This window comes from Colletotrichum fructicola, assembly GCF_000319635.2.
Source record: "Colletotrichum fructicola Nara gc5 chromosome Unknown KSG_Nara_v1_contig02, whole genome shotgun sequence".
NCBI classification, from domain to species: Eukaryota; Fungi; Ascomycota; class Sordariomycetes; order Glomerellales; family Glomerellaceae; genus Colletotrichum; species Colletotrichum fructicola.
Window position 1 is genome coordinate 207,313 of NW_027094052.1, and position 25,667 is coordinate 232,979.

Below are 25,667 nucleotides of genomic sequence, written 5' to 3' on the forward strand. Positions count from 1 at the left end.
CACTTGCGGCACAGCCGTAGAAAATCATTCTCTTGCGAGATAAATCTGAGATTATGGCACATGTAAACATAAATTTTGTCAAAAGCATGCTTTGATTCAGACTTATATGTGAGTACGAGTGTATAAAATGAGTGTGGTAGAGGTTCTTGGTTACAAGGACCAGAAGCCTTCAGAACAAATTGTTTCCAATCAAAATTTGCAACAATAAACATCGGATACATCCCATCTCCCAAACCAAGTTTCACTCAGATACCAGTCTGAGGGCACTTTCATGAACAGCGATTGGCAAATTAATTGCAGCAGGCCTTTAATGGCCATTACCCTTGCACTTGCGCCACTGAACATAGTACTTCTGGGTAACCTTAAGATCGTTGGAATCGACCTTGAGTAGAGTTCAAGTAAGCTTTGAAGTAGGAAAGTAGCATGTCACAGACTTACAGTCATGAGGGAGGCTTTTGTACTGCTCAGAGGATTGAGCTCGATGGCAGTCTTGATGTTGAGCATGCCTTCGGTGCCACAGGGAGACCAGACGATTGACTCAAGACTGAACTTGTCGGTCTTGGTGTAGTCATCGTTGATCGGGCCCTTGAAGGACAAAGTTCGGTGGGCCTTATGAAAGGTAAGCATACGTTGTCTGCGATTGATGGTGAAAGAATTAATAGACTCACCGTCTTCTCATCTCCAGAGAAGTAGTAGGTCGCCTTGCAGTAACCCTCGACACCCTTGGCGAGGTTGACGTGGCCTCGCACCGTGGACTGGAAGATGGAGAATCTATACTGTGCATTAGTACGTGGAAGTATCCCTAGGGAAGCAATTCAGGTCATGTGCAGAAAATCAGCGTGCTACTCACTGGTATCCTTGAGGATAGTGCATCTTGACATTGAGTTGACACGCCTTGCGGTGCTCGACAGGCTTGATATTGGGACCAGACTGGACGTTGTACTGGTCGAACATGAGGGTTACAATATCGCGGGTGTCACTGAAAGACTTGGCCACGCTCCCTGCAGGGCAACCAGAGCCACCGTAGTTCACGTCGACTAGCCTCACCTGGTCCAAGGGAGGAGTGTCACCTCCCATGGGGATTGCGGCAACGAGGCCCAGGGCAAAGGGAATGAGAGCGGCGACACGCATTTTGAGCTTCAGTGAAGTTGGTCTGTGAGAGAGTGCGTTGGTAGTGCGAATGAGAGTGTCTGGGGACGAGTAAGAGATTCAACTTGCCATGGTTGAGAAATCATCGTCCTTTTATAACGAGACCGCAACCCATAAAAAGGTCCAAGACGAAAGAGACTGACGCGCTTTCAGCTTTTGAGACACCCTAAATTGTCACCGCCACTTGTTCTGGGCTTTGATCCAGCCCACGATAAACCTCATTCTCGCCAAGCTCGTATCTGGAGGTGCTTGCTAAGTGAACCAAAGGCAAATGTTAACTGAACCGGTCTCTCATCACCCCGGACTCGTAGAACGCTGACAGACCTTATGGGGAACAGCGGTGACTTCTTTCCCTAGCTACTGCATTAAGATTCGTCGGGTCTAAAGGCTGAAGAAGCTTGCATATAGCTGACGAAAAAAGGCTGTTTGAGCTGTGTTCAATAAGATCACTCATTGTATTTCTCCTGGAGTGTGCTTAACACACGAACGTAGCTCACTTTGCCGTCCCACTACTCCTATAATTCGCTTTGAACTTCGCGGCTTCTCGCAGAAGCAAATCTCAACTCCTTGGTCAGACACCGAGAGAGTCATGTCGTCAGTCGCATATTGTATCCGTCATGTGACGAGCATGATGGACCGTGTATCGTGCAGCGCACTTGTATATGTTCAAGTAGTATCAATTAGTTCTTTTTGGAGAGGCGAACGCCGTATGTGTGAAATGTCGAACATAATGAGGCTAATGTGGTGTCTGGATGTCGACACCCGCGAGCTGAACGTTGTCTATAGCTGTCTAGTCACTAATATCCAACGGGGGAAGCACAGACGGGAATCGACCCTAGGAAACATGAGCCTAGACCTTTGCAAAGTGTCCTTACTTGGGCTGACATGTAAGCACTGCATGCAAGTACTCGGGCATTTTGAGGCTGAGTATGACGAGTGTCACTTCAAGTTAGTTGGCGACAAGCTGGAGAACAGGGAGTATGACAAGACATCCCCGAAGAGACTTAGCGGTCAGGATGTGCGCTGGCGAACGCTCCAAGCGAGACGTTTCACGACAGATTTGCGCGTTGATGAAACTATCCTAGCCATGCTAACGTTGGTTGGCCCGATTCAGCTCGTGGCCGTGAGGTGTAATTCGCTGCGTTGTTGGCCAGGCTAACATGTGTGTAGTGTTGAGTGGGTGTTCCACCACGCTTCGTGATACGGCTTGGCAAGTTGAGGACATCGATCAGGCAGTACAAAAATGAGCAACCGAATTCTCTTACGTTTCATTGTTCCGATCAAGCCTGCCTCATACGCTTAAGGGAGCAAGCAAGCTCTCCCGGTATGTTCAGCAAACTTGGGATTTGCGAGTGATTTGAAATTGGCGAAACAGCTTTGATCGAAGACTCAGCACGATTCCGCGGGCTTATCATTAATTGGCTCTCACTATCACAATTTCAGCTGATGAGCTGACTTAGAGTCAAAAGTAATGAAATACATATCTCTTCAGGTTTCTAATCGGATGAGGATACGACTGAATATTACTTAATGTTAAAGATTATAAAGAGAAAAAATGAAAATGAGTGAAACTCTTAAATAGACACCCAGAGCCGTATTTGACGGATTCATACTGCGGGTGTTGTCTGATGCGAGGGTGATCTTGGTAGTGTGGAGCCGTGGGTAAGGTGACTTTATTAGACAGTGGATCGCCAACAACACAGTGAAATGTCACGAAATCTTTTCACACACTGTGCTTGCCAAAAAATTTGGTCACCGAGTCGCAGGAGACCTCTTCGAAAGCCAAACTCATGAGGCAATCACACACCAGAACTCTACCCGCGCAAACTCATTCAACTTACTGAGATCTCATCCAGACCTGAACCAATTTTATCTCATTGCGGTTAATCATTTAAACCGTAAACGCCATGGGTGACGAATTTCAGACCAAGTCGCAGGGTTTCCTGGCTTGGTTCAAGTCCCTGCCGGGTGCCACCTTCCACAACGACATCGAGATTGTCGATTTGCGTGGACAGAACGCTGGACGAGGAATCAGTTAGTCTAAGGACCAAAAAATTTCTGGCGAGTACCTACTAACAGTTTCATAGTCGCCACCAAGGACATACCGGCAGAGACAACGCTCTTCACAATTCCCAGGAGAAGCATCATCAACGTCGAGACATCTGAGCTCCCCAAGAAGATCCCCCAAGTTTTCACGGGAAATGATGGCGACGACGAGGACATGGAAAACGAGCCCTTGGACTCTTGGGGCTCTCTCATTCTAGTCATGATCTACGAGTTCCTTCAAGGTGCTGCGTCCCCTTGGAAGCCATACTTCGAGGTCCTCCCTGAGAAATTTCATACTCTCATGTTTTGGGAGTCATCCGACCTCGAGAACTTGAAAGGAAGCGCAGTGTTGTCTAAAATCGGCAAAGAGGAGGCCGACGAGATGTTCCGCTCTCGCATCCTCACAGTCATCGCGGCCAACCCAGCGATTTTCTATCCCGAGGGCTCTTCACCACTTGGAGAGGCAGAGCTATTGCAGCTGGCCCACCGCATGGGTAGCATAATCATGGCTTATGCCTTCGATCTGGACAATGAGGAAGAGCCTGAGCAAGAGGAGGACGACGAGTGGATCGAGGATCGTGACGGCAAGACCATGTTGGGCATGGTCCCCATGGCCGATATTTTGAACGCCGACGCCGAGTTCAACGTGAGTTTAGAAATGCTCTCTAACTCTTGAGCAACCACTGATAAACTTCAGGCACACGTAAACCACGGAGATGATGAGCTGACGGTAACCGCACTCCGTCCCATCCCCGCGGGAGAGGAGATTCTCAACTACTACGGCCCCCACCCGAACTCCGAGTTGCTTCGCAGATACGGCTACGTCACTCCCAAGCATTCAAGATACGACGTTGTGGAGATTCCTTGGGATCTTGTGCAGGCTAGCGTCTCAGAGCACTTGAAGATCGGGGACGACGTCTGGAAGCAAGTGGTACGTTGCCGTTTAACCCTCTCCACATTATCATGGCTAATGAGAAAATAGCAGGAGTACGTTGACCCCGAAGAACTTGAGGATGTCTTCGTTCTCGAGCGCGAATCGGGAGAGCCTGACTCCGAAGGCCAATTCAGGACGGTCGCAGAGGTCCGTGAGATCTCCGCTGAGCTCGAGGAGCAGCTCAAGGCCGTCTTGAAGGCTATCAAGAAGATTAACGGCGATCTGATCCCCGACAAGCGCAAGAGAGACGAGGTCTTCCACGCAGTAATTGTCTCGACATTGCAGAAGATCTTGAGCCAGTATCCCACATCTACTCAAGAGGACGAGGCCCTGCTTGCTACTAGCGATCTAACCAACAGACAGAGAATGGCCATTCACGTGCGTCTAGGTGAGAAGAAATTGCTCAAGGAGGCTCTTGAGTTTGCTGGATCCACTGCGCCTGCGGAAGGCGAGCAGGAGGAGCCCGAGAGGTCCTCCAAGAAGGCGAGAACGGCATAGAGGGGTCACCAAATCAGCACAAGCAACAAATAAGGCATTTGAGTTGTGGCGAAAAAAGATACCAACAATGTCAATAGACCTTTGAATTGAAGTGCAAACTTGCACAAGCTTGATGGGGTCTACATAATTGTCTACATAAAAAGAGGGGCTCAAGTAGCGAAAGCTGTCTGTCCCGTCAGAACCGTGCTCAAGACACCCTTGTCCACCAACTCGTTGATCATGTTGAACAAAACAAAGTCGCAGCCCCTCTTGGCCACAAGGTTTACAGTCACCGGCATGATCTCCTCCTGGAAGGTGACATTGCTAAAGTAGGAGACCTGACCAATGGGCACAGTGAAATCCGCATCGCCAAAGTACGAGGCCGAAGTCGATGCTGCCTGAGCGGTGGTGGGGTTGACAGGGAGGGTTGCCCCCGGACCGCTGTTGAGATCTTGCTCTCTGAACGTAGGAATACCGCCAGTTCCGACGTCGTAGACAAAAATCGACTCTGAGCAAGAATCATTGGTGGAGAAGAGAGTTTTCTCGTGCCAGGCAGCCGCGTCACGGGTTCTGTTGGCCATTGCGGACTTGTACGCGTTGTCGTCAACAGTGAGACTGTGAAAGACCCCACGGTATGGGTTGTCAAGAGCCGGAAAGCTAGGGCTGTACTTAGCCAGCAAGGGCTCTGAAGTTTGCCGGATCAGATCATGAGTCCAGAGAATGAACAAATCGCCGAGGACTTGCGAGATGGGCCGTCCTGTGGTCTCCTCGATCGTTTCCGTTAGGTTGAAATTCTCCACTGCGGCGCCTAAAGCTGCAGATGCGTCGCTCAAGAACTTTTGGAGAATAGTCTCAGCGGCAGCATTCTTCAGCGGCAAATGGTCGACGGGATAGAGAATACGCTTGGGAAACGTGCGGTCGTCGGGCACCGACAACTCAGGCAGGCCATTCAGCGAGGTGGCCTCGTGGAGTGACGGATCGTACCACGCCTTGGCGAAGGCTGCCCACTTGGCAGGATCGCGAGCAAATAATCCGGCAGTGTCGGCATTGAAAGCGTTGGTAATAACATTCTCCATGACAATCATACCCTGTGAGGGCCTATTGCCAAAGGTACCAGAAAACGCAGCAGGCTGTCGGACCGAAAGACCAGTATCAGTACCAACGGCAAAGTCAAGCCAGTCATACGCGGCAACGGAGCAGCCAGCTCCAGCAGATGAGCCAGAGCAGCTCAAAAAGGTGTCGCCACGGGGATTGCGAGGATAAGAGGCGTCGTTCCAGTCCCAGGGGTTCTCCGGAGAAGCAAACTGAGCTGTCTTCTGCTTGCCCACGATGACTCCGCCGACATTGATAATCTGCTGGAGCGCTGGCGCAGTCTTGCTCGCGACATCGTTGACCGCAGCGTACGCTCGACTACCCGCAGTAGTCTGAATACCTTCCAGATCATAGATGTCCTTGACTCCAATACGCTGGCCTGCCAACGGGCTGTCATCCTCGGTACTGTAAAGTCTCGAGGGGACAGGAATCATGGGATATCCCCAGTCGGCCTCCGCCTGCGTCAAAGACTTGTAACTGCCATTCGACTCGTACACGCCAGTCACGAACGTTCTGTACGTGTCGACATACATGCGGTGAACCTTGCTGAGCCAAAGGCTTTCTCCGTCGGTAATGGCGAAGAAGGGGCAGGGGGTGAGAGTTGAGCTACCACAAGTGTTGGGCCCATCCGCGCCGGCATAGATGATAGTTGACCCGAGTCCTTCGAGATAAGTGATCACCGAATCATTGAGGTCATCGGAACCACTAGCGCTGACAACTACGTTTCCGAGGAAGTCCTGAGTGAAGACGTCGTCCTCTCCCAAGGCTTTTTCAACAGCCTGCTGAAGCTGCTCACCGGTAGTTTCAACGGAAAGAGCGGATATATGTGATAGGTCCTTGAGAGGGGTCCGAAACACAAGGAATAGATGACACAGGACCAGAGGTGACGGCGAGATACTGATTGTCTCCAACACGGAAGACTTGGTCCTGGTCGTCTGAAACGAAGGTTGATTGAAAAAGAGTGCCATTAAGGGGTGTGAGACCGTGTACTGGCATGAAAGCGACGGCTGCAGTAAGCCCGAGCGGCAAAAGAACGCTTTTCATCTTCATGATAAGGGCTGTGATGGCCATTGAATGCTGAGAGAATGATGCTGCAAAAGAACACTCTTGACCGTCTCGTCCGGATGTGCTTTTATAACATAATTATAGACGCTTAAAATCAATGAGCTCTCTCTGGTCATCCCAAAAAAGTGAAGCAAACAGGTGATACTTCCAGGTTGACAAAATTTGCCATCACCTGCAGCTGGGGATATTGAGATTGAGAGCCCAAAGTGGCGTCGTTCCACAACGCGTTCCACAAGGCATTCCACAAGGCATTCCACAACGCGTTTTCCAGCGCGTTCCACGCGATAGTTTTCCTGCTTCCATGGATATCCTTCCACAAAGTGAGGGAATTAGAATTCAACTTACCCATCGTGATGGATATCGGTCTTACTACCTTGTATCACTGGATTCTACCCGATGCTAACGACAAAAAGCCCGCAATCAACACCACCGTAGTCGTCCTGGCTATGGGGACAGCTTCGAGGCATGCGGAGACAACTAGACTGAATTACTGCTAGCTCTGTGTTGTTGCCGGAGCTTGCCCTGAAAGGTATCTGGTGTCGAAGACTTGCATTCGAGGCACGTTGTGTGTCCCCACCCCCGCCGCCTTCAGCGATGCGCGCGGATGACAAGCTTTGAATTGGACCCTGATCTCTCATGTTCGCATGGGCGCCATGTAGAGTCGCTCCACTTCAAGAACTTTCTCATCAATTCCAGGGGCATAGCGGTGGGGCACATGATCGATGTCTTGATTGATGAGGCGGGCTGATTGGCGATAATATCCGAGAATTACCCCGCGAATCCGCCGAAGATGTTCGTCGTTCATCGTCCAACCAGCCCCCATTTCAGGATCGCATCTTACGAATCAATATTGGCGATTGGGCTATTGTCTGTCTAGACCCTCAGGTACCAAACGAAGTCAAAACTTTCGCGGCAGCATCAGGGGACAACCAAGGCAGGACATGTGGCTATCCTTGTAAGGCACGGCGCCAAGCTGTCAAAATAACCATGTCTAGTGGAGATCACGGAAAGGGCCTCACGGAAGGGGCCGCTGCATGGACCCATCAGTGACCTACCCTGTTCCCCTGGATCCGCTCTCTACAGCGGCAGCAATCTAGCCAGACGACAAGGGCTGTCAGGGACAAGTAGACTTTCTGAGTCAGTGGCATATGCCAGTTTGGTTGTTGAAATCGTAAGAAAATCATGCAGAGTGAATCTGATGAGTGATAACAATTGCAACTTTTTGCAACCCTTCCTCACGAGGCACTTGCACCCTTCCACAAGCATTGGGAAACTCCGCGCTATTGTTGAGCAAATTATTAGTTCACGACCCATCGAATGACTCGGCATACGTGATCCAGTCTATTCCCTTGTTTGGTATGCTCAGCCTCATAGTGAGCTTCAGTTGCCGCTGGATTCGAATTTCGCCAACATTGGTTGTCACGACCGGGACTATTAGCTTATGTATCGCATTCGTCTCTGAACGATTTGTACATCTGCTTCTAGCCTTCAACGAGCACAATGCCGTCTAGTATTGGTAACTCAAAATCACCACCAAGGGCTCTTTTCTTGAGTTTCCGAACTTCGGAAAGGATGTGCGTGTGATCACGAACGAATTGTACTTTTTATGCTTGATAGTTGCATAACTGTTACGCCTAGACGCAACTTCACGTTCTCTGTCGTGCTCCCTGTCCCTGGCTTTCCCGGCCCTCTCTCCCTTGTGGACCACCTATTTAGAGCATTCTCCACTGAGGGATTGTTTCAACCTGGGATGGCCTTTAGCGTGGGGTGGAGGGGAGCACAGGCGCGCAATGAGTTGGGATGAACTGTCATATTCGGAGTTTGTTAGAGTGGGGGTGAAGCGACGAATTGGGTAGGTTCCTGGCCGTTTGCCATGCGTCTTGTCAGACCTCGCGGGCCGCTTGCCCCTATTCCTAAATCGACTCAATTTTCAATTTTTTCACATGCATAATTCTTTAACGTTGCATCGACAATGCCACCTCTATTCAAACAACCATAAGGTATACAGCCAGTTCGTAGAATGCGAGAAGGAACCGCTACCGAGCAGAGTCGTTAGTTGTATCCCGATGGCGAATTTAGGCTCTGTTCCAACCTGACCTTACTTCATCTCCTATGCACAACCTGGTGTTTCTCTCTCGATTCAGTAATCAACACATGCTATTGGGCTGTACATCAGCCATCTCAATGACGTTCAAATGCTGAGACTCGGATTTGCTACTATGCCAATGGAATTATCGATTATGCAAGGAACTAGAAGGTGAACTCTCCAAGAGTGTGTCATATGCTCAACTACGCAAACCCCTTGCACTTTTAGATAATCCTGGATATGAGGAGGGCACCCCTCGCCACTTCAGACAGGCCTTCATCTGAGTTGAGAGCTTCTGCGCAGCATTGGCTGACTCGAATCCAAATCCTACCCCAAAGAGCTCTCATCACTTCTCACCGGGACCATGTAAGTGTTTGCTAACATCCATTTGGGCTCTGCCCACACAAAAAGCATTTCTCGATGAGGGATCTTGTTCAAGAGTCGGTTCGTCACTGCGTTGTCACAAACTCTATTCAAAGCTCGAAATCCCTCGTACGACAAAGCCTTGGAAATTCTGAGCGCCGTCGAGCAGAAAAATGACCAAGTCAGTGGAGACATGGCTGCCTTCCAAGTAAGTCCGCACGGTGAAAGGAAGTTGGGCAGCCAAGGAGCAAGACAGATCCCCTCGCGCTGCAGGATTTTCTTCCGCGCCTGCGGCTTCCTGTCTTTGTGAGCACACTCGAGATGCATACCATTGTAACAATCCTACGAGGCAGAGTCGTATCCGGCGGCAAACTCGGCATCAAGATGATTGCGCTCACTTTTCTTCTCTTTTCTTGAGAACGTCGGGTTTCAAAAAACGACACAGCATCGATGTATAAGAGGTAGACATCTCCCTCTTCATCGAGAGAATCCTTTTGAAGACATCACGCTCACTCAGTCTCATAACTTCTCTCAAAACCCACAGATAACACTTATTCACTCTTTTCAAAATGATTCCCTCTTTCAACTACAAGAAGAACGCCGCCTACGCGCCTCTCACCGTCCGTAAGACCCCCTCTACCAACAAGAAGACCTCGTTTTCTCAGCTGGCCAAGAGACAATCAACCACACCTACCGAGCAGAAAGCCCGCCCTCAGGCTTGGGTCGACACCCCCCAGCTGATCTACTCGGCTTGGCCTCAGGCTGCTGGCGACATCAACCAGCCCCTGGGCACGCTCCCCTCGGACTTCAAGATCGGCCTCGTCGGGGCGGGTATCACTAACGTGGTTCTCGCTTTCAACTTGGCCAAGGCTGGCGCCGATGTTACCTTGATCGAGGCGACTGAATCTGTTGGAGGTCGGCTCCGTTCCCTCCCAACTCCTGATGGGGTCAACGTCGCTGAGATGGGCGCCATGCGCTTCCCGCCCTCGGAGGACCTGCTCTACTACTACGCCAATGCCTTCAACTACACTTTCATTCAGAACTTCCCCGACCCTGGCAAGGTGCCTACCATTGTCTTCTACGAGAACAATGCCACTGACTGGGTTGACTCGAACACTCCCCCCTCTGGATTTGAGAAGGTCAACAACGGCTGGATCAAACTCATCTCTGGTGGCCTGACCAAGGGCGGTTCCTCTGCTCTGACGGCGGCCTCCAAGATGACCGAGTGGCTCAGCTCTTCAGATGCTACCACCCGAGCCCAGGCAGTCCCTGAGTGGCAGAAGTACCTGGATACCTTTGGAGACGACAGCTTCTATTCTGCTCTCCAGCGCATCTTTGGTGAGAACCACGAGTGGGACGTCCCAGGAGGCGAGGTCTGGACCGAGGATGACTTCACGCGCTTTGGAACGTTGGGCATTGGCTCTGGCGGCTTCGGTGCTGTGTACACCTCTGGCTTCAACTCCGTCTTCCGTCTCGTGGTCAACGGTCTTGAATCAGACCAGGCGGTCTTTGCGAAGAACACCACCAGCGGTCTCCAGCCAGCCGGCATCCGTGATCTCGCCATCACAATCTGGGACAAGGCCACAGAGCTTGGGGTCAAGACCAAGTTCTCTACTGTGGCTGAAGTTACAAGCGGTGGTGGAGACCCTCTGGGCGGACTTGCCGTCGGCGTCCGGGAGACCACGTCGACTGGCACCACGGACACCGAGTATGACCTTGTCATCGTCGGAACCAGCAACAGAGCCATGACCTATGCTTTCACTCCAGTCTCCGAGACCACTGAGGACCCCATTCTTTCGAACGAAGTTCAGCGGGGTATCAACGACCTGCACATGACGGCTTCTTCCAAGCTGTTCATTCGCACCAAGAAGTTCTGGGATAACCAGCCTGCTGGATTTCCTCGTGTCATTCTTTCGGACACCAACCTGCCCCAGACCTACACTCTCGACTATGGCCATCCCGACTACGGTATGGTCCTTGTCACCTATGCCTGGGAGGACCTTTCTCTGCAGATGATGGCCATCTCGGACCCTAAGGAGCTCCTGGCAGACCTCAAGACCCAAGTCGCCCGAATCATGCAGGAAACCGACTACGCCCAGTACGCCGACTACCTCACTCCCGTCACCGATGACGACCTCTACCTCATTCACTGGCCTCTTGATCGCTACTCCTACGGTGCCTTCTCCCTTGGACTGCCGGGACAGGACGACGATATCTCGGCCATGTTCTACGACTACGAGAAGTTTTCCATCAATAACCAGAGCTCTCGCGTCCTCATCAACAGCGACTGCACCTCCTTCCTCGGTGGATGGGTCGATGGTGGCTTGCAGCCGGCCCATAATACCCTCTCGGCTGTCTTTGAACAGTTTGGATCTTTGAACCCCTTGGCAGCTTCCTTGGCCCCATCCGCTCTTCTCAACTCTTCTTTGTACCAGTATTGATCATCTTTTTCATGACCATGCCGGAATCCTCGATGTCTTTCCTTCTTCAACGACCTTTTGACTTCTACCACTCATCTTTTTGGACCGTATTTTGAATTAAATTCCATAGCTCGCTCAATAGAAAATGTTGTTTTCCGAACCAACCACCTGCTTCGCGTGTAACATTATAACCCCGTATTGGTATTGCCAGACAAAAAACATATTGCCAGCTTGCAAGTTGTGAGATTGTGACTTTGAGTATAAATTGAGCAGGACTGAGTCAACTATCCAGTCGAGCTCTTTCCCTACTGCACGCTTACCCTGGCGAAGGAAGGATGTAGGCGTACTTCTCCTGCACATAGACAAAAGGGGCACACGTGGAGATCAACGGAAAGACCAACAAATAAGGCAGGAGATGACGAGCGCGGACCACCTCCTTCTCGACAAATAACCAGCGCTAAACACTGCCAAATTCAACGTCACACAAACAACCAACACCGAACTCCAGCCTCAACATCGTCTTTCGGGAGCAGTCAAGCTCCGCCGGAGCACCATCTGGCTGCATTCTCACTGTGACAACATGGAATAAACCGTACATTGTCTCCCAAAGACTGTTGGTAATGACAAGCTTGAAAGATCCGCGCATCTTCCGACTTGGTCATGGTCTGCTGTACGGCCGACCACGTCAACGGCTCAAAGCCCAACGATGCCTGCCAAGTCCCGGACGAACCCCGCATCACTTCTGCCCGAACCAAGCACGACGGTCTTTTCCTCATTGGCTCTGGACTTTTATCGGTCAATGCATCGCAGACCGGTTTGGCTGACTGGCTGGAATGCAATCCATTTGGGCCTGTCACAGTCGATTGAGGCTTGCCAGCGGTCACCGATTTCCTGATTTCGTCCTATGGTACTATGGACAGCAATGTGTCGAAGTCATACACTGGATGACGGGCTCTGCAGGCGATATTCCGACAGCCTAGACTAAGATCCCCGCCGCCTATCAGACAGACAGGTAGAAGCAATCGTCGGCACTACCTCACCGAAGCTGCACAAGTAGGGCTTGAGAAATCAACACCCGACAACTGAGGTAGGTAAAGATGCACGTGTTGAGTTTTCCAACTACGGCGCTCTATTCTCGTCTGTGTTCTCCTCACTTATAAGCCAACACTTCTCAGGCCCAACTCAAGCTTGCTTCAACCCCTGTTTCTATCCAAGCCTGAGTACTTAATCCAAAAGAATTCACAGATCAACCGTATCGATTCAACGGCATCACAATGCTGCATCCTTCCCACGCAGTACGAGCCTCCACACCCACACGTTTGGGCTCAAATGAAAAACGCCAATCACCTCCATGCATATGAAAAGTCTCCATCAAATGCCTGCCGGGGAGGTCCTGCCCAGCCGGCAGAGCACCCAGTTGGCTCGCATAGGGGGGGCAAAGCCAGAAGTTGCCAGACATCATGATCTGATTATCAAAGCTCAGGGTGTCTGTCAACCTCCCACCCTAGACAGCGTGGACGTGGGGTACCGTCACACGAGCTGACCAATACCTTTTGGAAAGCCGTCTGGTCTGCGAATGGACTTTGCGGCTACTTTGTCCCGGAACCAAGACGGTTGGCGGCAGTAACGTCATTGGTCAGAGTACTGAGACATCTCCATTTGAGTCTACCATTGACTCATTGATAGGTAGTGCAGCAGGGTCGAGGTACGCAAGGAAATTCCGCAGCGCCGAGTATCCCGCTGTCGAAGGCTTTGACGACTGAAATCATCGCATTTCCGAGCTCCCGAGCAACGCTGCTACCTTCTCATTGGCCTGGGAAATTGAAATCCAACATGTGGAAGTGGGAGCCCGGTTTCCATTGGCTACCATTCATGCAAGTCATCTCCATGCTCCAGGTTCAGAAAGAGGAAAACCCACACACTCTTTCCCAGCATGGGAGCCAGCGCACCACTGTGGCCAACTCAAGCTACTGCAATCAGTATCGACCATGACGACGTACTTGCAGAGAAACGTGGAGGTGCCGAACCTTGGAATTCACCAGATAACGACAGCCATGTCATCGAAGCTGTCTCCCCCATGCGGCAGCAATCGGCGGGATTATCGCAAACATTTATTCGTTGGGTTGAAGCGGCATAACTTCTGGAAAAGCCGAGCAGCCGCCAACGGCATTCCGGAATTGGTGATCGCATATGGCCTCGGAATGTAGTCGAGCCATCGACAAACCACCGGGCATCATGCAGTCATTCTTCACCGACACAACGTGGCGGCATGCAAGCCAAACAACATGTGACCACAGGGTGCCCGCCTCCGCTGTCATCTGAGTCGACGAACACTACCGGAGAAGCCATGATGATCTTCTGCAAAACAGGCATATCTGCAGGGCGTCAATGCTGAAGAGTTGGGCTCGGATACTGCGTTGACTCTGAGCAGCCACCAATCAGACGGAATACCGTCGAGGCGGTCGACGACGTTGTTCAAGCTGGCCTGAACGAGATATTCCAAGCTGTTGCTTTGGGCAAACGCAGCCTGGTTCGGGCCCTTAAGTGTGATGGTTGCATAAGAGGCGAAGGCAATCTTTCTCTGTCATTTCTGATCAGATCAGCCAACATATCGCGTGGCAGTCGCGGCTGTCGAACGGCCCAAACTCAGCCCCAAGGGTCCATCCACACCTTCTCCTACATGGCTTGATCCAACGTACGAGAGTCTACGAACTACACTGCGACGAAGATGTCTTTTTTGTTATCGGTAGGACGCAAGCTCTGTTGGACAGACATTCCAAGGCTGACAACGACAGAGGTCCCATCGACAGGGCAGAAAGAGCGAGAAGAGACCGAAGCCGAAAGAGAGCAGTAGTAAGAAGGGAAAAGCACCAGCCCAGACACAATTCAGCTTTGTCTTTGTCGTCAACGAACTGTCATTCATCGAAGAAGGAAATGGTACCGTTCCAAACGTAGATCGATGGGGGAACCCGCTTCCACCAAATACATCCCAAAGCTACGGATCTGAGACGCCCGGCAAGATATGGCGATACAGGAACGGATCCGTCAGTCTAGCAGGCGAAGGCTTCAGTTGGTATCGTGAGAGCCCCGGGCTGGAGGGAGCCATATGGGGTCCTGTGGACATGACCACCGATGACGGGCAGAGGTACTGGGGTACCGGACCCCTCGAGGAACACAGCACATTTAGCGTCTTCAACTGTTGGCGTTTCCTCCCCTGCCTCTACGCAGACGTCGACGTGACGACTATTAGAGAGATGGGTGTGGATAATCGTTGGTTTCCACTCGAGTTCTCTCGAGATGGTCATGATCCAGGGGCAACTCGTATCCATGGTTGCAGTGATTCGCATCGGCACGTCGCGGGGCAAAACCCCTCATGGATACCCAACCTTCTGCCGCCGACCTACGCAGCTCTAGGTTCATCGGGTCCGAGATCGACAGGCCTAGGTGGCTGTTTGCCGATCATACTTGCTTTGATCGCTCTCACCACAAGGCCAAGGCATGCGGACGATGCATTCAGTGGCGGTTTATTCAATGGTCATTGCTGGGCAGGCCAACGGCATCATCGTGCCGGTAGGTTGTCTCACGTTCCATAGGGATTTGAACCAGACGAGGCTGATATCAGAGATTGGCAGACCCTCCCCCTACGGGCCCCGTTCGAGGAGTCCTGGTGCAGGTGTGTTGCGATCCGCTCAACCCTTACGGGTCAACCTTGGATGACATCGATAACTTCGAAGAGCATGGGAAACTGATCGTTGAGTGAACGAGGGCGGGAAATAGTTGGCGCAGGGAGATTCGGCATCGTTGCAAATACATCTATCACGACTTGACGATCTTTTTTTTAACTCAGTATGGGTACACTCAACGGCAGTACACTTACATTCTAGGCGCGCAGAGCGATTGGCGATTACCAAATCTGGGTCTCCATCTCAGGGTCATAGCATTCACATTTCAGAACTTGATATATTTCATGCCTCCAACATCATGCGTCCCCCTTGTTCTATAGACTCCTGGTCATGGCGACCCTTTACTCAGGGTCCTTGCGTGAGCCTCCGACGTGTCTACCATCGTCCAGCAATCGAAGATGCATGACCCAATCCACCTTTTCGCTTAGTAAAATAGCTTGGGTTGCAATTAACGACCCCCTTTCCAAACCGAAAAAAAAATCCTCGTCGCTGTGTCTTACACCGCGTCGGGCAGTCTCACGGCTATGTCTCCTGATTGAGTGATGTATCTAACCCATGGCAACGAGGGATATTGCAACTAGGCATTGTTAGTCGTGTGCGATGAGCGGGAGGAAGAGGGAGTAAACGTACCTTGGGCTCTGTAATCTTGAGGTACCGCACTTGAATACCACTTGTCGTGAAATAGGGGATCTCAAACTTGACCTGGATCGGCCTCTTGGCGCCCTTGCCGGGAGCGCCAACACCACCCATACTGCCACCGAAACCACCAGTCATACCACCGCCGTGCTCGTCGTCGCCTCTGACAGACGGGAGACCGAGCTCTGCCCTCATCAAGAATTCCTTGTTGCCACCAAACTGCTTAATCTTCCACACAATGGCGCTCTGCTCAGGGGCATAGTGGACAGCACCAATGTTGGTCCTGAAGCGCGGGGTATCGGCGTCGTCGGGTACAGGAACGATAATTTCGACGTTGTTGGCCGTACTCCTCCGCTTGAACTGGGCCTTTGCCTTGAGCATGTACTCGATACGCGATCCGCTGTGGCTCTCGACAACACACTCGACCCAGATCAGGGGCTTGACCTGGGTGTTGAGGCGGTAGCTCATGAGCTCGAACTCGCCGTCGGGAGGGATAAAGGAGATTGTCCTGTCGTTCTCGAAACGTGAGAGGCGCACGCACTGGTGGAATTTGACGTCCTCCATCTCGATGGCCTTGCCGCGCGTCGTGCGGCCTGTCGTCTCGAACATGACCTTGTCATTGAGGCCGAGGCGCAGCTCGGGCATACCGGAGAGGTAGCACTTCATCTTGATCGCGCCGAGGATCTCGGACCGGAGGACGTTGCCGTTGGCGCTGACGAGCAGGTTCAGGGACTCGACGACGTCGAGGAAGACCTCGTTCTTGCGGTAGCGGATACCCTCGGAACGCCAAGAGACGGCGTTGGTAACGGCGATGGGCGGGCGGGCCTGGATCTCGAGCTTGTGCGACTCCTGGGTGATGTACTCCTGCAGGATCTTGGATTCCGTGGTCTGGGGGTAGCCGAAGTCCATCATCTCGTCGAGCAGTTCGTAGATGATGACAAAGTTGTCGCGGATGGATTCCTCCTCGAGGGCCTTGAAGTATTCTGTGAAGACTTCGACGATCTTGTGGAGGAAGAGGAGGATCTCGGCGGCGTTCGTGTTTCGTTTCGTGAGGGCGAGGAGGTAGAGGTTGTTGTGGCGGATGTAGAGATACTGGCGGTCCTTGGTCAGTCGAGATTCGGAAAGACTAGGCCGCGGGCATCTATACGTACGTTGATACCCTCGTGGGAGAAGCATGGAGGCACAGCCGATGATTCTTCTTCGGCTTCACTAAGAAGGATAGGGAACTTCTCGACAGCTGACATGGGAATGTCGCCGCGATAGTTTCGGGCAAGGAGGGTCTGTCGCACGTCTCGTCAGCATATTTTGGTCCATCAGCATGCAAGCTAGCTTCGCCATGCGCACCTTGCCCTTCAAGTCGAGAAAAAAGACGGCGGAAGCCATGGTGGGTGTGATGCCAAGGCGGGGGACGGATCGAGGGGCAATCGCGGAGCGAGGCGGTGGATGTCAATTGGCACGCTGGCCAGACGAACTACGGCAGAAGAAAGACTCTTATCATGCAATTCGTTCAACGAAGCAGCTCGGCGATGTGTCAAGACGTTGGGAGAGGCAGTGGTTGGCAAGGTGTCATCAATTCGCGGGTCGTGTCGTGGTGACCGCGCACAGGAAGCTGGCGACATTGAAACCACGATGTCTCCTTGGAGGGTACGGTGCACGGGCCATACAATGACAGCCTTACGTCTTGGGCAATAGGTGGCTGCTGTCGCTGAGGCGCGAATCTGTGGCGCCTCTCTGTGGCGTAGGCAGGCAGACGTAGAAGTCGGGCGGGTGCCTTAGGTAATCTCGCAGAGGCAGCTGCGGTGCTAGATCACGTGCTTTGACCGGACTGTGGGGCAGGCGGCTGGCCTACAACCCAAAATTTTCCTCACGGCCATTGCTTGTTTCTTTCTTCTCTTCTTCACCGCGTCCATTAGACAGTGCAGCGCATTATTCAAACCACGATTGGACTGGCATTCTGCTGGGATCAGTCGTGTCGTCGTTGATGTGATAACTGCGATTTCGAGACGCGTAGAGGAAAACTAATTGGTTCCATAAGAACTGCCCGCGTACCGTATTTCTTGCTTTCGGGCAAAAAATGCGACTGTTGCTTGGGCGGTGTCAGAGGGGCCAGACATACTACGCCGGAACTTTCGTATTCGCCTTCTTTTTGCCGCATATGTTTTCCCTTGACATGATTTGCCGACGACGATGTGTTGCCTCTCTGCGACAGACAGCTGCCAGATGACCCGTCGCAAGAACCCAACCTGTACGGCCAGAAGCGTTCTATCACAAGCGCGGCTTCCATGCATGGAATGTCGGCCCTGCGGCTTTTCAGCCAGTTCCTGACGCCGAGGCTCACGAGCTGAAGGCTGGAGCTCCGCTGACAGGTGCCCTTCTGCCTTTTGGCTCGGAGCTAGCAGAAGGGTCCTGCTTGAGTTTCTGCGGCTGGCCTCTTGTGTAAACCCTCATGCAATGTCCTCCTGACAGCCATAAGGCAAGGGGAAGGTTGCGGTGGGCGACGCCCGGCCCGCTGGCAGATCTTAGATGTTGGCTGCTATCCATGTGTGTGTATGTGTGCCGCACTTTTTGCAGGAGTACTGCGGTATACTTCGATAGAGGCTGCCATGGGCATCACACCCCCCTCCCTCATCATCATTATTATCCAGCCATGCAGAGTTAGACGCCCCCCAATCTTGAGCCGGAGCCAACCTGCGAGTTTATCTCGTGAAAATCGGGAGGACGGGCAGTTTGGGAGCTCGTACTCTGATGGGAAACGCGGCCGATCCACTTGTTCGGGTCTGAGATGTCATCACATGGCCAAAAATCGTGCCGGAAAACTAGTCAGGAATAGCGGGTAGCAGATGCGCCTGAGTCGCGCATTGCAGTCGAACAACCGAACGCTGAGCAGAAGCCGGATGGAGAGAGCGGCGGGATGAAGGCAGCAGGCAGGTGGCAGGCAGGCCTTGGAAATGGGGGAGTTTGTTTCCAAACACATGCAATACCAGGGACTCTTGGCAGAGGTGGTCGGGCACCTCGAGCAGGTCTTCTGCCATGACATGGCTCGTGGGAGAGTGCTGGCTCCGACCCCCGAGTTCCGTTGTCTCCGACGCTCCGCTGATGGTGGCCTCTTTCGAAGCCGGAGTGTGTCCGGATATGCATGTGCGTGCGTGTATCGTGTCTATCTGTATCTTGTGGTGCCAATCAGTTCCCCACACTTGTGATCTGGCAAGGAACCGCAGGGTCAGGTCAGGGCCGTCAGTGGTTCACGAGAAATAAGCCAGTGGCGGGCTCCCAGCGAAACCGAAGGCAATGGGTGGGTTGCGTGAAGGCGACTCTTGCTAGCGGAAGCCGGCGGAGATGGCATTTTGCGTTTGGGAGGAACAAGGTAGGCATGGAAAATCCATGGAAAATAGTCAGTGTTCGGGACGTCAGCGAGAACCGACTGGACCCTTGGGCGGATCTTGACAAAATTGCATGGTCAGTTGATGGTCATCTGGCCCCCCCTTTCTCCATTTCTCCAACTCCAAGTCTTTCGCACGTGATATTGCGTGTTGCGATCCGGTGTCGGTACGAGGGATCGAGACACAATAGCTGGGGGGGGAACATCAGACAGTCCAAGGGAACAATAGGGACGGGTGAAGGAAGACAAGGGGAACGATGAAAAGAAAAAAAAAAAAACATGAAAGTCAGGCTGTCTCCAAGTCTCAACATGGCGTGGGTGTCCCGTCTGGTGGATGGTCCTTCCGTCCATTTTTTACGCTTTCACATGGAAAGAAGGCGTCCGTGCGCGGGGTGACGTAGCGAGAGGCAAGAAACAGACCAATCAACAGACGCGCTGGCCTCTTTTGCGTCTGGGGCCGAATGCCGGCTGGGCGACCGTTGGTGTCCCGTGACGATTGACGGGGACAAGTGTTAGGCGCCGGTGTGGGCAATATATGGGAACACTAACAGCGCCATTGCTGCACATGCTAAGAGACTTGTTCATCCCGTCCAGTCAGATGCATGTGATGACGGCCCCAAAGAGGTCTGACACGTGCTTCCCCAACTTTGGCCCTGATCTTCTCTTCACCCCTGAGACCATGTACCAACCAGCCCGACCTGTGTCAGAGCACTCCCTCGAGGACGGGCAACGAGGTACTTCCCTGCGGTGCGCTGATAGCAGCGGTTGAAAAATTATAATGGTAGGTAGGAGACTTGCAGAAGGATTCAAGCGATCAACAGCAGCAGCAAATGGGCATCGCCATTATTCCAAAGTTTTCCGCCCCTATTCTCCTGGTGGGCGCGCGTGCATGTGCTTTGATGGGGCGTAGGTAAGCGGCTAGACACATTATTGTGTTGGCCGAGGAAGAAGCAAATAATTCATGCGTGTGGTCGACGCACAAAGATGCGGTCTGCAGCCGTCAGGCCAGAGGTGTCGGCGCATCGTGAGACTGAGACTGGGTGAGACTTTTGGAGACAGACGTTGGGCCACCAACGTACCGCTCAGCGCTGCTGTTCAGTACTCAGCACCGCCCGCCCTAGGGAGTAATCATCTGTCAGCTGCAACGCGAGACAAGGTTAGGTTTTGGGGAGGGGAGGGAAGGGGATGGGGGGTTTGCCGCCTGTCTGACGGATGGACTGGGGTTCTGAGTCCTGACAACAAGCTGACTCCCCGAGTTTGAATTTGTTTCTTGGTGTAACCGACTCCCACAACGTCGTCGGCTATTTCTGCGACCTCGTCGGGCGAGCTTGTCATGTCACCTCAGTGGGCAGAAACAAACACTAGGTAGGTAGGTACCTAGTAGGTAGGACGGCAGCCAGCCAGTGCCTCGGACCCTGCAGGCTCCCAGCGAGATGGACAGCTGGTGGTTCTGCTGTTGATGTTGTTGTTGCTGCTGCCGCTGCTGCTGCACCAGCGATGCGGACGGGACGCAAGACTGCAGATGGAGGGCGGCTGACCTGTCCACAAAGGGGAACGTGGACGGGCAGTTGACAGTTGATTGGATGTGCTGGGGGCAGGTTTGGGGGGGGGGATACGTCGGACCCCCATCACCGTCACTCGGAGGCTGTAAGTGCTGGAATGTGGGCATATGGAGGAGGTCGATCTGAGAGAGGGCAGGGTGCTGATGAATTCTCTGAGTCTGAGTCTGAGTCTGACTGGTTCCGCCCTCTGGAGGCGTGTTATCACCCCCACCGAGGATAGAGTAATGAATCAAACAGCTGGGCAGACGAGAGGCGGGCAGAATACCGGAAGAATGTCACCCTCATATGGGTGTTGCAGATGTTGCAGTCGTGTCGTGGAACTGAGATGGACTGCATACCAGAGAGGAGAGTTGGTCGTATCGTATCGTATCGTATCGTATCGTATTCATGCGTAAAATAGGCAACCTCGTCGTCGCTCGTGTCAAACCGAAGGAAGGAATCAGCGACTACGGTATCAAGCACCACGCACCTACCTCAGTGTCGTGGTGTCGGGTGCCTTCTCATGCTCCCCGCCTCTTGCCTTGCAGTGCGGTCACTGGTGCAGTTGGTTCGTGTTGGGGCAGTCCCGTCCTAAAATGGCGCCTTCCCGGCAGCCGGTACCTTTAGTGCGTTGTTGGTGCCTACCCGGGACAGAAGGAAGGCAGGTGGTCCCACTATCGCGCCTGCCCTCGCTTTCGACTGCCCTGGGGGGGCACTTGCCTCGTTTTCCACGAGTGTGTCGTCGCGCCTGCTCCTGCTCCATATCCGCCGGGTTAGTGCACCTGGGCTGCGGCCGTTCCCCTCTGACCCCCGTCGCCTTCAAGGGCAATTCAATCAATCAGTCAATCAACAGCAGGCCGAGGGCCAGGGCCGGGTTACCAGGTCAGATCCATCAGCTATCTATCAATCATCGAGTCAACCCGTCATCCCTCCCTTCTGTCGTGTTGGTCTACTCTGCTTGTACATACATCGTGCAAGCCAGGACGGCACCGACCTTGTTTCCCGCCCGCGCGCGCCCACCACACACCACAGACCAGACACAACCGCAGGAACAGAGACCAGTCACCAGAGACACACCACCACCAGCAGGACACCCAGAGAGAGACAGGCCGACAGACAGGCAGACAGACAGACGGATACACCCATCATCGCCATCTCCGTCCCATCTGGACCTGGGGAAAGCATCAACACTACACCATAATCTAAACCAACGCCAACTGTTCACACGTCCCAAATCTGGCGCTACTCGACGGACGGACTCTTCCTTCCCACCCCCATCCCGACCACCACCACCATCACCACCAACCAGCCATCCCGAACCGTCCACACATCCCATCCATCCATCAAGGGCAAAAGGCATCTCAAGCAAGCAACTAAGCAAGCACCCAAGCAAGCATCCGCCATACTCGCCATCACACTCACATCGACAGTCGGGCTCCTCCAAGACACCAGACAGACAGGAGGCTCCAGTTGTTCGGCCTGTACCCCGAAACCCCCCATCCATCTCCAGGTCCTGCCGCCCTCCCTTGTCCGCGTGGGAATCCCCTCCGTCGTGTGAATTATCCTTCGCCACTTCTCCCAAACCGTACTACATGAACCTCTGTCGCGCCGCCCGCAGCCACCCTCACCCCTTCTTCTCTCCCTCGCTTCAAATCTGACCCGTCCCGCCGCTGCCCAATCTGCACACGCCCTCCACTCCACGTCGAAGCCAAAGCCTGTGTGTCTGCTGCAAGCACGTTGCAACTTTACCTCGAGGCCAGAAGGACGCAGCGAGCAAGAAAGAGGCTTGCGAAAAAAAAATTCCTCAACAATCTCAATCAAACCAAACGGCGCCGGGCAAGTCGCATCTCCACTCATGCCAGTCCAGAGTTGACCGCTGAGACACCCGCGCGCCGGTCTCGCTCCTGGTCCTCCTCCTCGGCCTGCCTCTCGAGTCTTTTCCTTCTCCCTTCTCTGCCGCCTGGGGAATTTTCCAGCTGGGGGAACCTGAGCAGAGTCCGGCCAGCTCAGCCTAGCCCGCAGGCTCTTCTCCGCTGACCCCTCCCCGCCAAAATATTCGACGCGCCGTCCGAATATACTTTGCGAGATGGACAAGAGTCTGAGCCAGAGCATGAGCATGAGCATGAGCCAAAATCACATGCTGCACGGGCCCAACTCTGGCGACCGCCAGCTGCCGACATCTTCCTCGTCTGTCCCTCCTCTGCCCACTACGCACACACACAACCACCACCACGACCACCACCCTCACACGCACTCTCGTCCTCGCCCTCACGCTACTACTTTTTCTCCTGCCGCTACCACCATTTCAGCTGCCGGCACCTCCTCAACTACCGCCGCTTCCTCTCCAGCAGAGCCTTTATCTTCCAAGACCAAGCACAATCTCTCTCACGCTCGCTACGACCCGACACACCTCCCGTCCCAGCTGCCTTCATATGCTCCTCCGAGCTATGCGCATGCCCAGTCCCACGATCCCAACTTGCTGAGGTTTCCCGACGCTCCGACTACTGAGCTTGCACCCATCCTTCCCGCCGCCAAACATAATGATAACGTCGGCCACAACCTCCCATCTCTGTCGTCTGTAACAGGTCCCCCGCCCCCGCGCTTTGCTCCTCCACCACCACCACCACCACCTTCGGCGCAGTCCCTCGAAGCCAAACATCGTCGCCAAAAACCGCAACCACAACAACCTCCACCTGCTCTTACGCGAGCCTCGACGACAACCGTTCCTTTGACGCACTGGCCGAGCCTCAACCCCCTCACCACCTACTACACCCCCAGTCATGCTCAACCTGCCAACACTACAGCGAGAATGGACCTCGACCTAAGCAACAATACTCCTATGAGTGCCGCATCACCAGATCGATATTACGACACACGAGAACGTAGCGTTCTTCTCGAGGACCCGGATGTGCGAATGGCTGCTGAAGCGCTGGGCGATCTGAAAGCTGGTATGAGATTAGCGACTTGTTTGTGATTACTGTAACTTGCTGACGGAATACTAGGTGATGATCACTCCATCAATTCACCACAACCATACCATACCCCGTTGCCAGTGGGCTCTCCGGCGATCTCCATTACTTCGAACCCGCAAGCGAGCTCGCAAACATCCGCCGAAGAGCCCCTCCTATCGCTTTTGACGACATCTCATCCTATGATCGCCAACACCATCAAGAATACCGCCGGACTCTACAACAATGGAAAGACCTTCTCTCCTCGATTCAAGACCAGCGCCGAATACGTTGAAGGATACATGACGCCAATCACAAACGTCGCTGGGAACATTAGTCGGAAGACGGGTATCGAGACTGGTGTTCGTTGGTGGCTGGGGGCGAATCGGCGACACCAATCCACAGACTTGGAAGCCGCTGATGGAGGGTCTCACAAGAGACGCAAGGTCGATACTGGAGGCGACTTGGCTAGGCACTTGGCCGATTCGCAAACGAACGTCATGCCTGATATCGACTCTCCACGAGACCCCTACGTGTTCAAGCATGACCGCCGACTCTCCAGAGCGAGCACCATCGACACGCTGCCCGCGTACGACGACTACCGCTCACCCGCTTACACCGAAGACGAGAAGGCTGAGAGGCCCAACAGTTCTAACACTGCATGGCAATCTCGACTCATCATGTCTACGTCTGGTCTCAGTATAGCCATGAGTGAAGAAAGTCTTCGGAGTCTAAAGTACTGCCTGAGCTGGTTGCGGTGGGCTAACGGCCATCTTGGTGGTGTCATCAACAATCTCAAGACGGTTCTCGAGCAGTATGAGAAAGCTGGTCGATCTGAGAGCCAGGGTGAGAACGGCGACGGCGACCACGCCATGACCGACAGTGATACCGAGGCAGCGGAGTATCAAAAGCGTGCCCAGTTGGCGGGCCAGATCAGTGGCCTCAAGGGTGATATCTTGAAGACCTTGAAGAACTGCATTGAGACCGTCTCCAAGTATGCCGGTGGTGCTCTCCCCGAGAACGCGCGTCTCCTGGTCCATCGCCATCTGACCACGCTCCCGCAACGCTTCCGCTACGCCAGCGCCCTTGAAAAGCAACAGGGCGATAAGACTGGCGCCGAGGCACAAGAGGAGGCGATGCGTGAAGGTGCCCATCGTGTCCTGGTTCTCGCCAAGGAGGGTCTCGACATGATGTTCCAGGTTAGTGGTGTCCTTGATGGCACCATTGTCAGTGCTGAGGAATGGTGCGAACGCCTGGGCAAGAAGAAGAGGGAGCAGCCCGAAACCGATTCTCCTCAACCTCAACCTTTCGAGGGCGACGTCAAGTCCGCCCCCGTTTGAACGAGCGACGATTTTACTTTGTACGTGGCCAGGATTTACCAGACGACAGGGCGGCTAGTTCTTTTCCTTTATCCTTCAACAAAACCAAGTGGGTGATTGAACGGCGCAAAAACGGAACACGGAAAAAAGAAAACAAGAGAAAACCCCCGGGCAAGTTACTGCTGCGGCAGACAAAGGGCACAAACCAATGATACCATCCCGAGGATGCCCTCGTTCCCATTTCACTTCAAGTATACCATATCATCACACATTTACAAACACCACAACTGTCACGGACATTTCATTCATCTCGTCTTGATACGCTTTTGCTCTTGGTTATTTGGCAGTTCATCGTCAATGCCTGATATATTTTTTTTTTGTCTCTTTGCTGTTTCCTTCTCAAGCCTTAATGGACGGTCCACAGAGTACTGAGGCGTCTGTCGAACCCAGGCCCACTTGGGCATAATTGGGTTTGCTGTGTATAGAGCTTTACGTTTCGTCCTAGTACAAAGCAAAGCTGATCTATGAT

General features: G+C 53.1%; 7 protein-coding genes across 7 annotated transcripts; 4 read left to right on the forward strand and 3 right to left on the reverse strand.

The window, feature by feature from the left end:
* Positions 1-307: 307 nt before the first annotated feature.
* CGGC5_v002723 (uncharacterized protein) lies at positions 308-1,131 on the reverse strand (the record flags this gene model as incomplete). The annotated part of the gene is made up of 4 exons (XM_032031592.1): positions 308-382; positions 439-609; positions 669-771; positions 851-1,131. 4 exons carry the CDS (start codon positions 1,129-1,131, stop codon positions 308-310), a joined length of 630 nt encoding a protein of 209 aa, XP_031888759.1.
* Positions 1,132-3,056: 1,925 nt separating this feature from the next.
* On the forward strand, positions 3,057-4,627 carry RKM4 (Ribosomal lysine N-methyltransferase 4; the record flags this gene model as incomplete). The annotated part of the gene is made up of 4 exons (XM_066151025.1): positions 3,057-3,183; positions 3,237-3,841; positions 3,893-4,126; positions 4,181-4,627. The coding sequence occupies 4 exons, from the start codon at positions 3,057-3,059 to the stop codon at positions 4,625-4,627; spliced, it is 1,413 nt and encodes a 470-aa protein (XP_066009532.1).
* A 149-nt stretch (positions 4,628-4,776) lies between these two features.
* On the reverse strand, positions 4,777-6,666 carry AMI1-2 (Amidase 1; the record flags this gene model as incomplete). The annotated part of the gene is made up of 1 exon (XM_032031594.2): positions 4,777-6,666. One exon carries the CDS (start codon positions 6,664-6,666, stop codon positions 4,777-4,779), a length of 1,890 nt encoding a protein of 629 aa, XP_031888704.2.
* Positions 6,667-9,781: 3,115 nt separating this feature from the next.
* Positions 9,782-11,653, forward strand: iaaM (Tryptophan 2-monooxygenase; the record flags this gene model as incomplete). Its single annotated transcript, XM_032031595.1, has 1 exon — positions 9,782-11,653. The coding sequence occupies one exon, from the start codon at positions 9,782-9,784 to the stop codon at positions 11,651-11,653; it is 1,872 nt and encodes a 623-aa protein (XP_031888760.1).
* Positions 11,654-14,360: 2,707 nt separating this feature from the next.
* Positions 14,361-15,381, forward strand: CGGC5_v002727 (uncharacterized protein; the record flags this gene model as incomplete). Its single annotated transcript, XM_066151026.1, has 4 exons — positions 14,361-14,378; positions 14,428-14,902; positions 15,150-15,202; positions 15,265-15,381. The coding sequence occupies 4 exons, from the start codon at positions 14,361-14,363 to the stop codon at positions 15,379-15,381; spliced, it is 663 nt and encodes a 220-aa protein (XP_066009533.1).
* A 430-nt stretch (positions 15,382-15,811) lies between these two features.
* Positions 15,812-17,334, reverse strand: apm1 (AP-1 complex subunit mu-1; the record flags this gene model as incomplete). Its single annotated transcript, XM_032031597.1, has 4 exons — positions 15,812-15,892; positions 15,946-17,043; positions 17,103-17,231; positions 17,296-17,334. 4 exons carry the CDS (start codon positions 17,332-17,334, stop codon positions 15,812-15,814), a joined length of 1,347 nt encoding a protein of 448 aa, XP_031888825.1.
* A 5,623-nt stretch (positions 17,335-22,957) lies between these two features.
* ccg-8 (Clock-controlled protein 8) lies at positions 22,958-25,159 on the forward strand (the record flags this gene model as incomplete). The annotated part of the gene is made up of 4 exons (XM_066151027.1): positions 22,958-23,819; positions 23,874-24,408; positions 24,469-25,018; positions 25,088-25,159. The coding sequence occupies 4 exons, from the start codon at positions 22,958-22,960 to the stop codon at positions 25,157-25,159; spliced, it is 2,019 nt and encodes a 672-aa protein (XP_066009531.1).
* Positions 25,160-25,667: the final 508 nt, after the last annotated feature.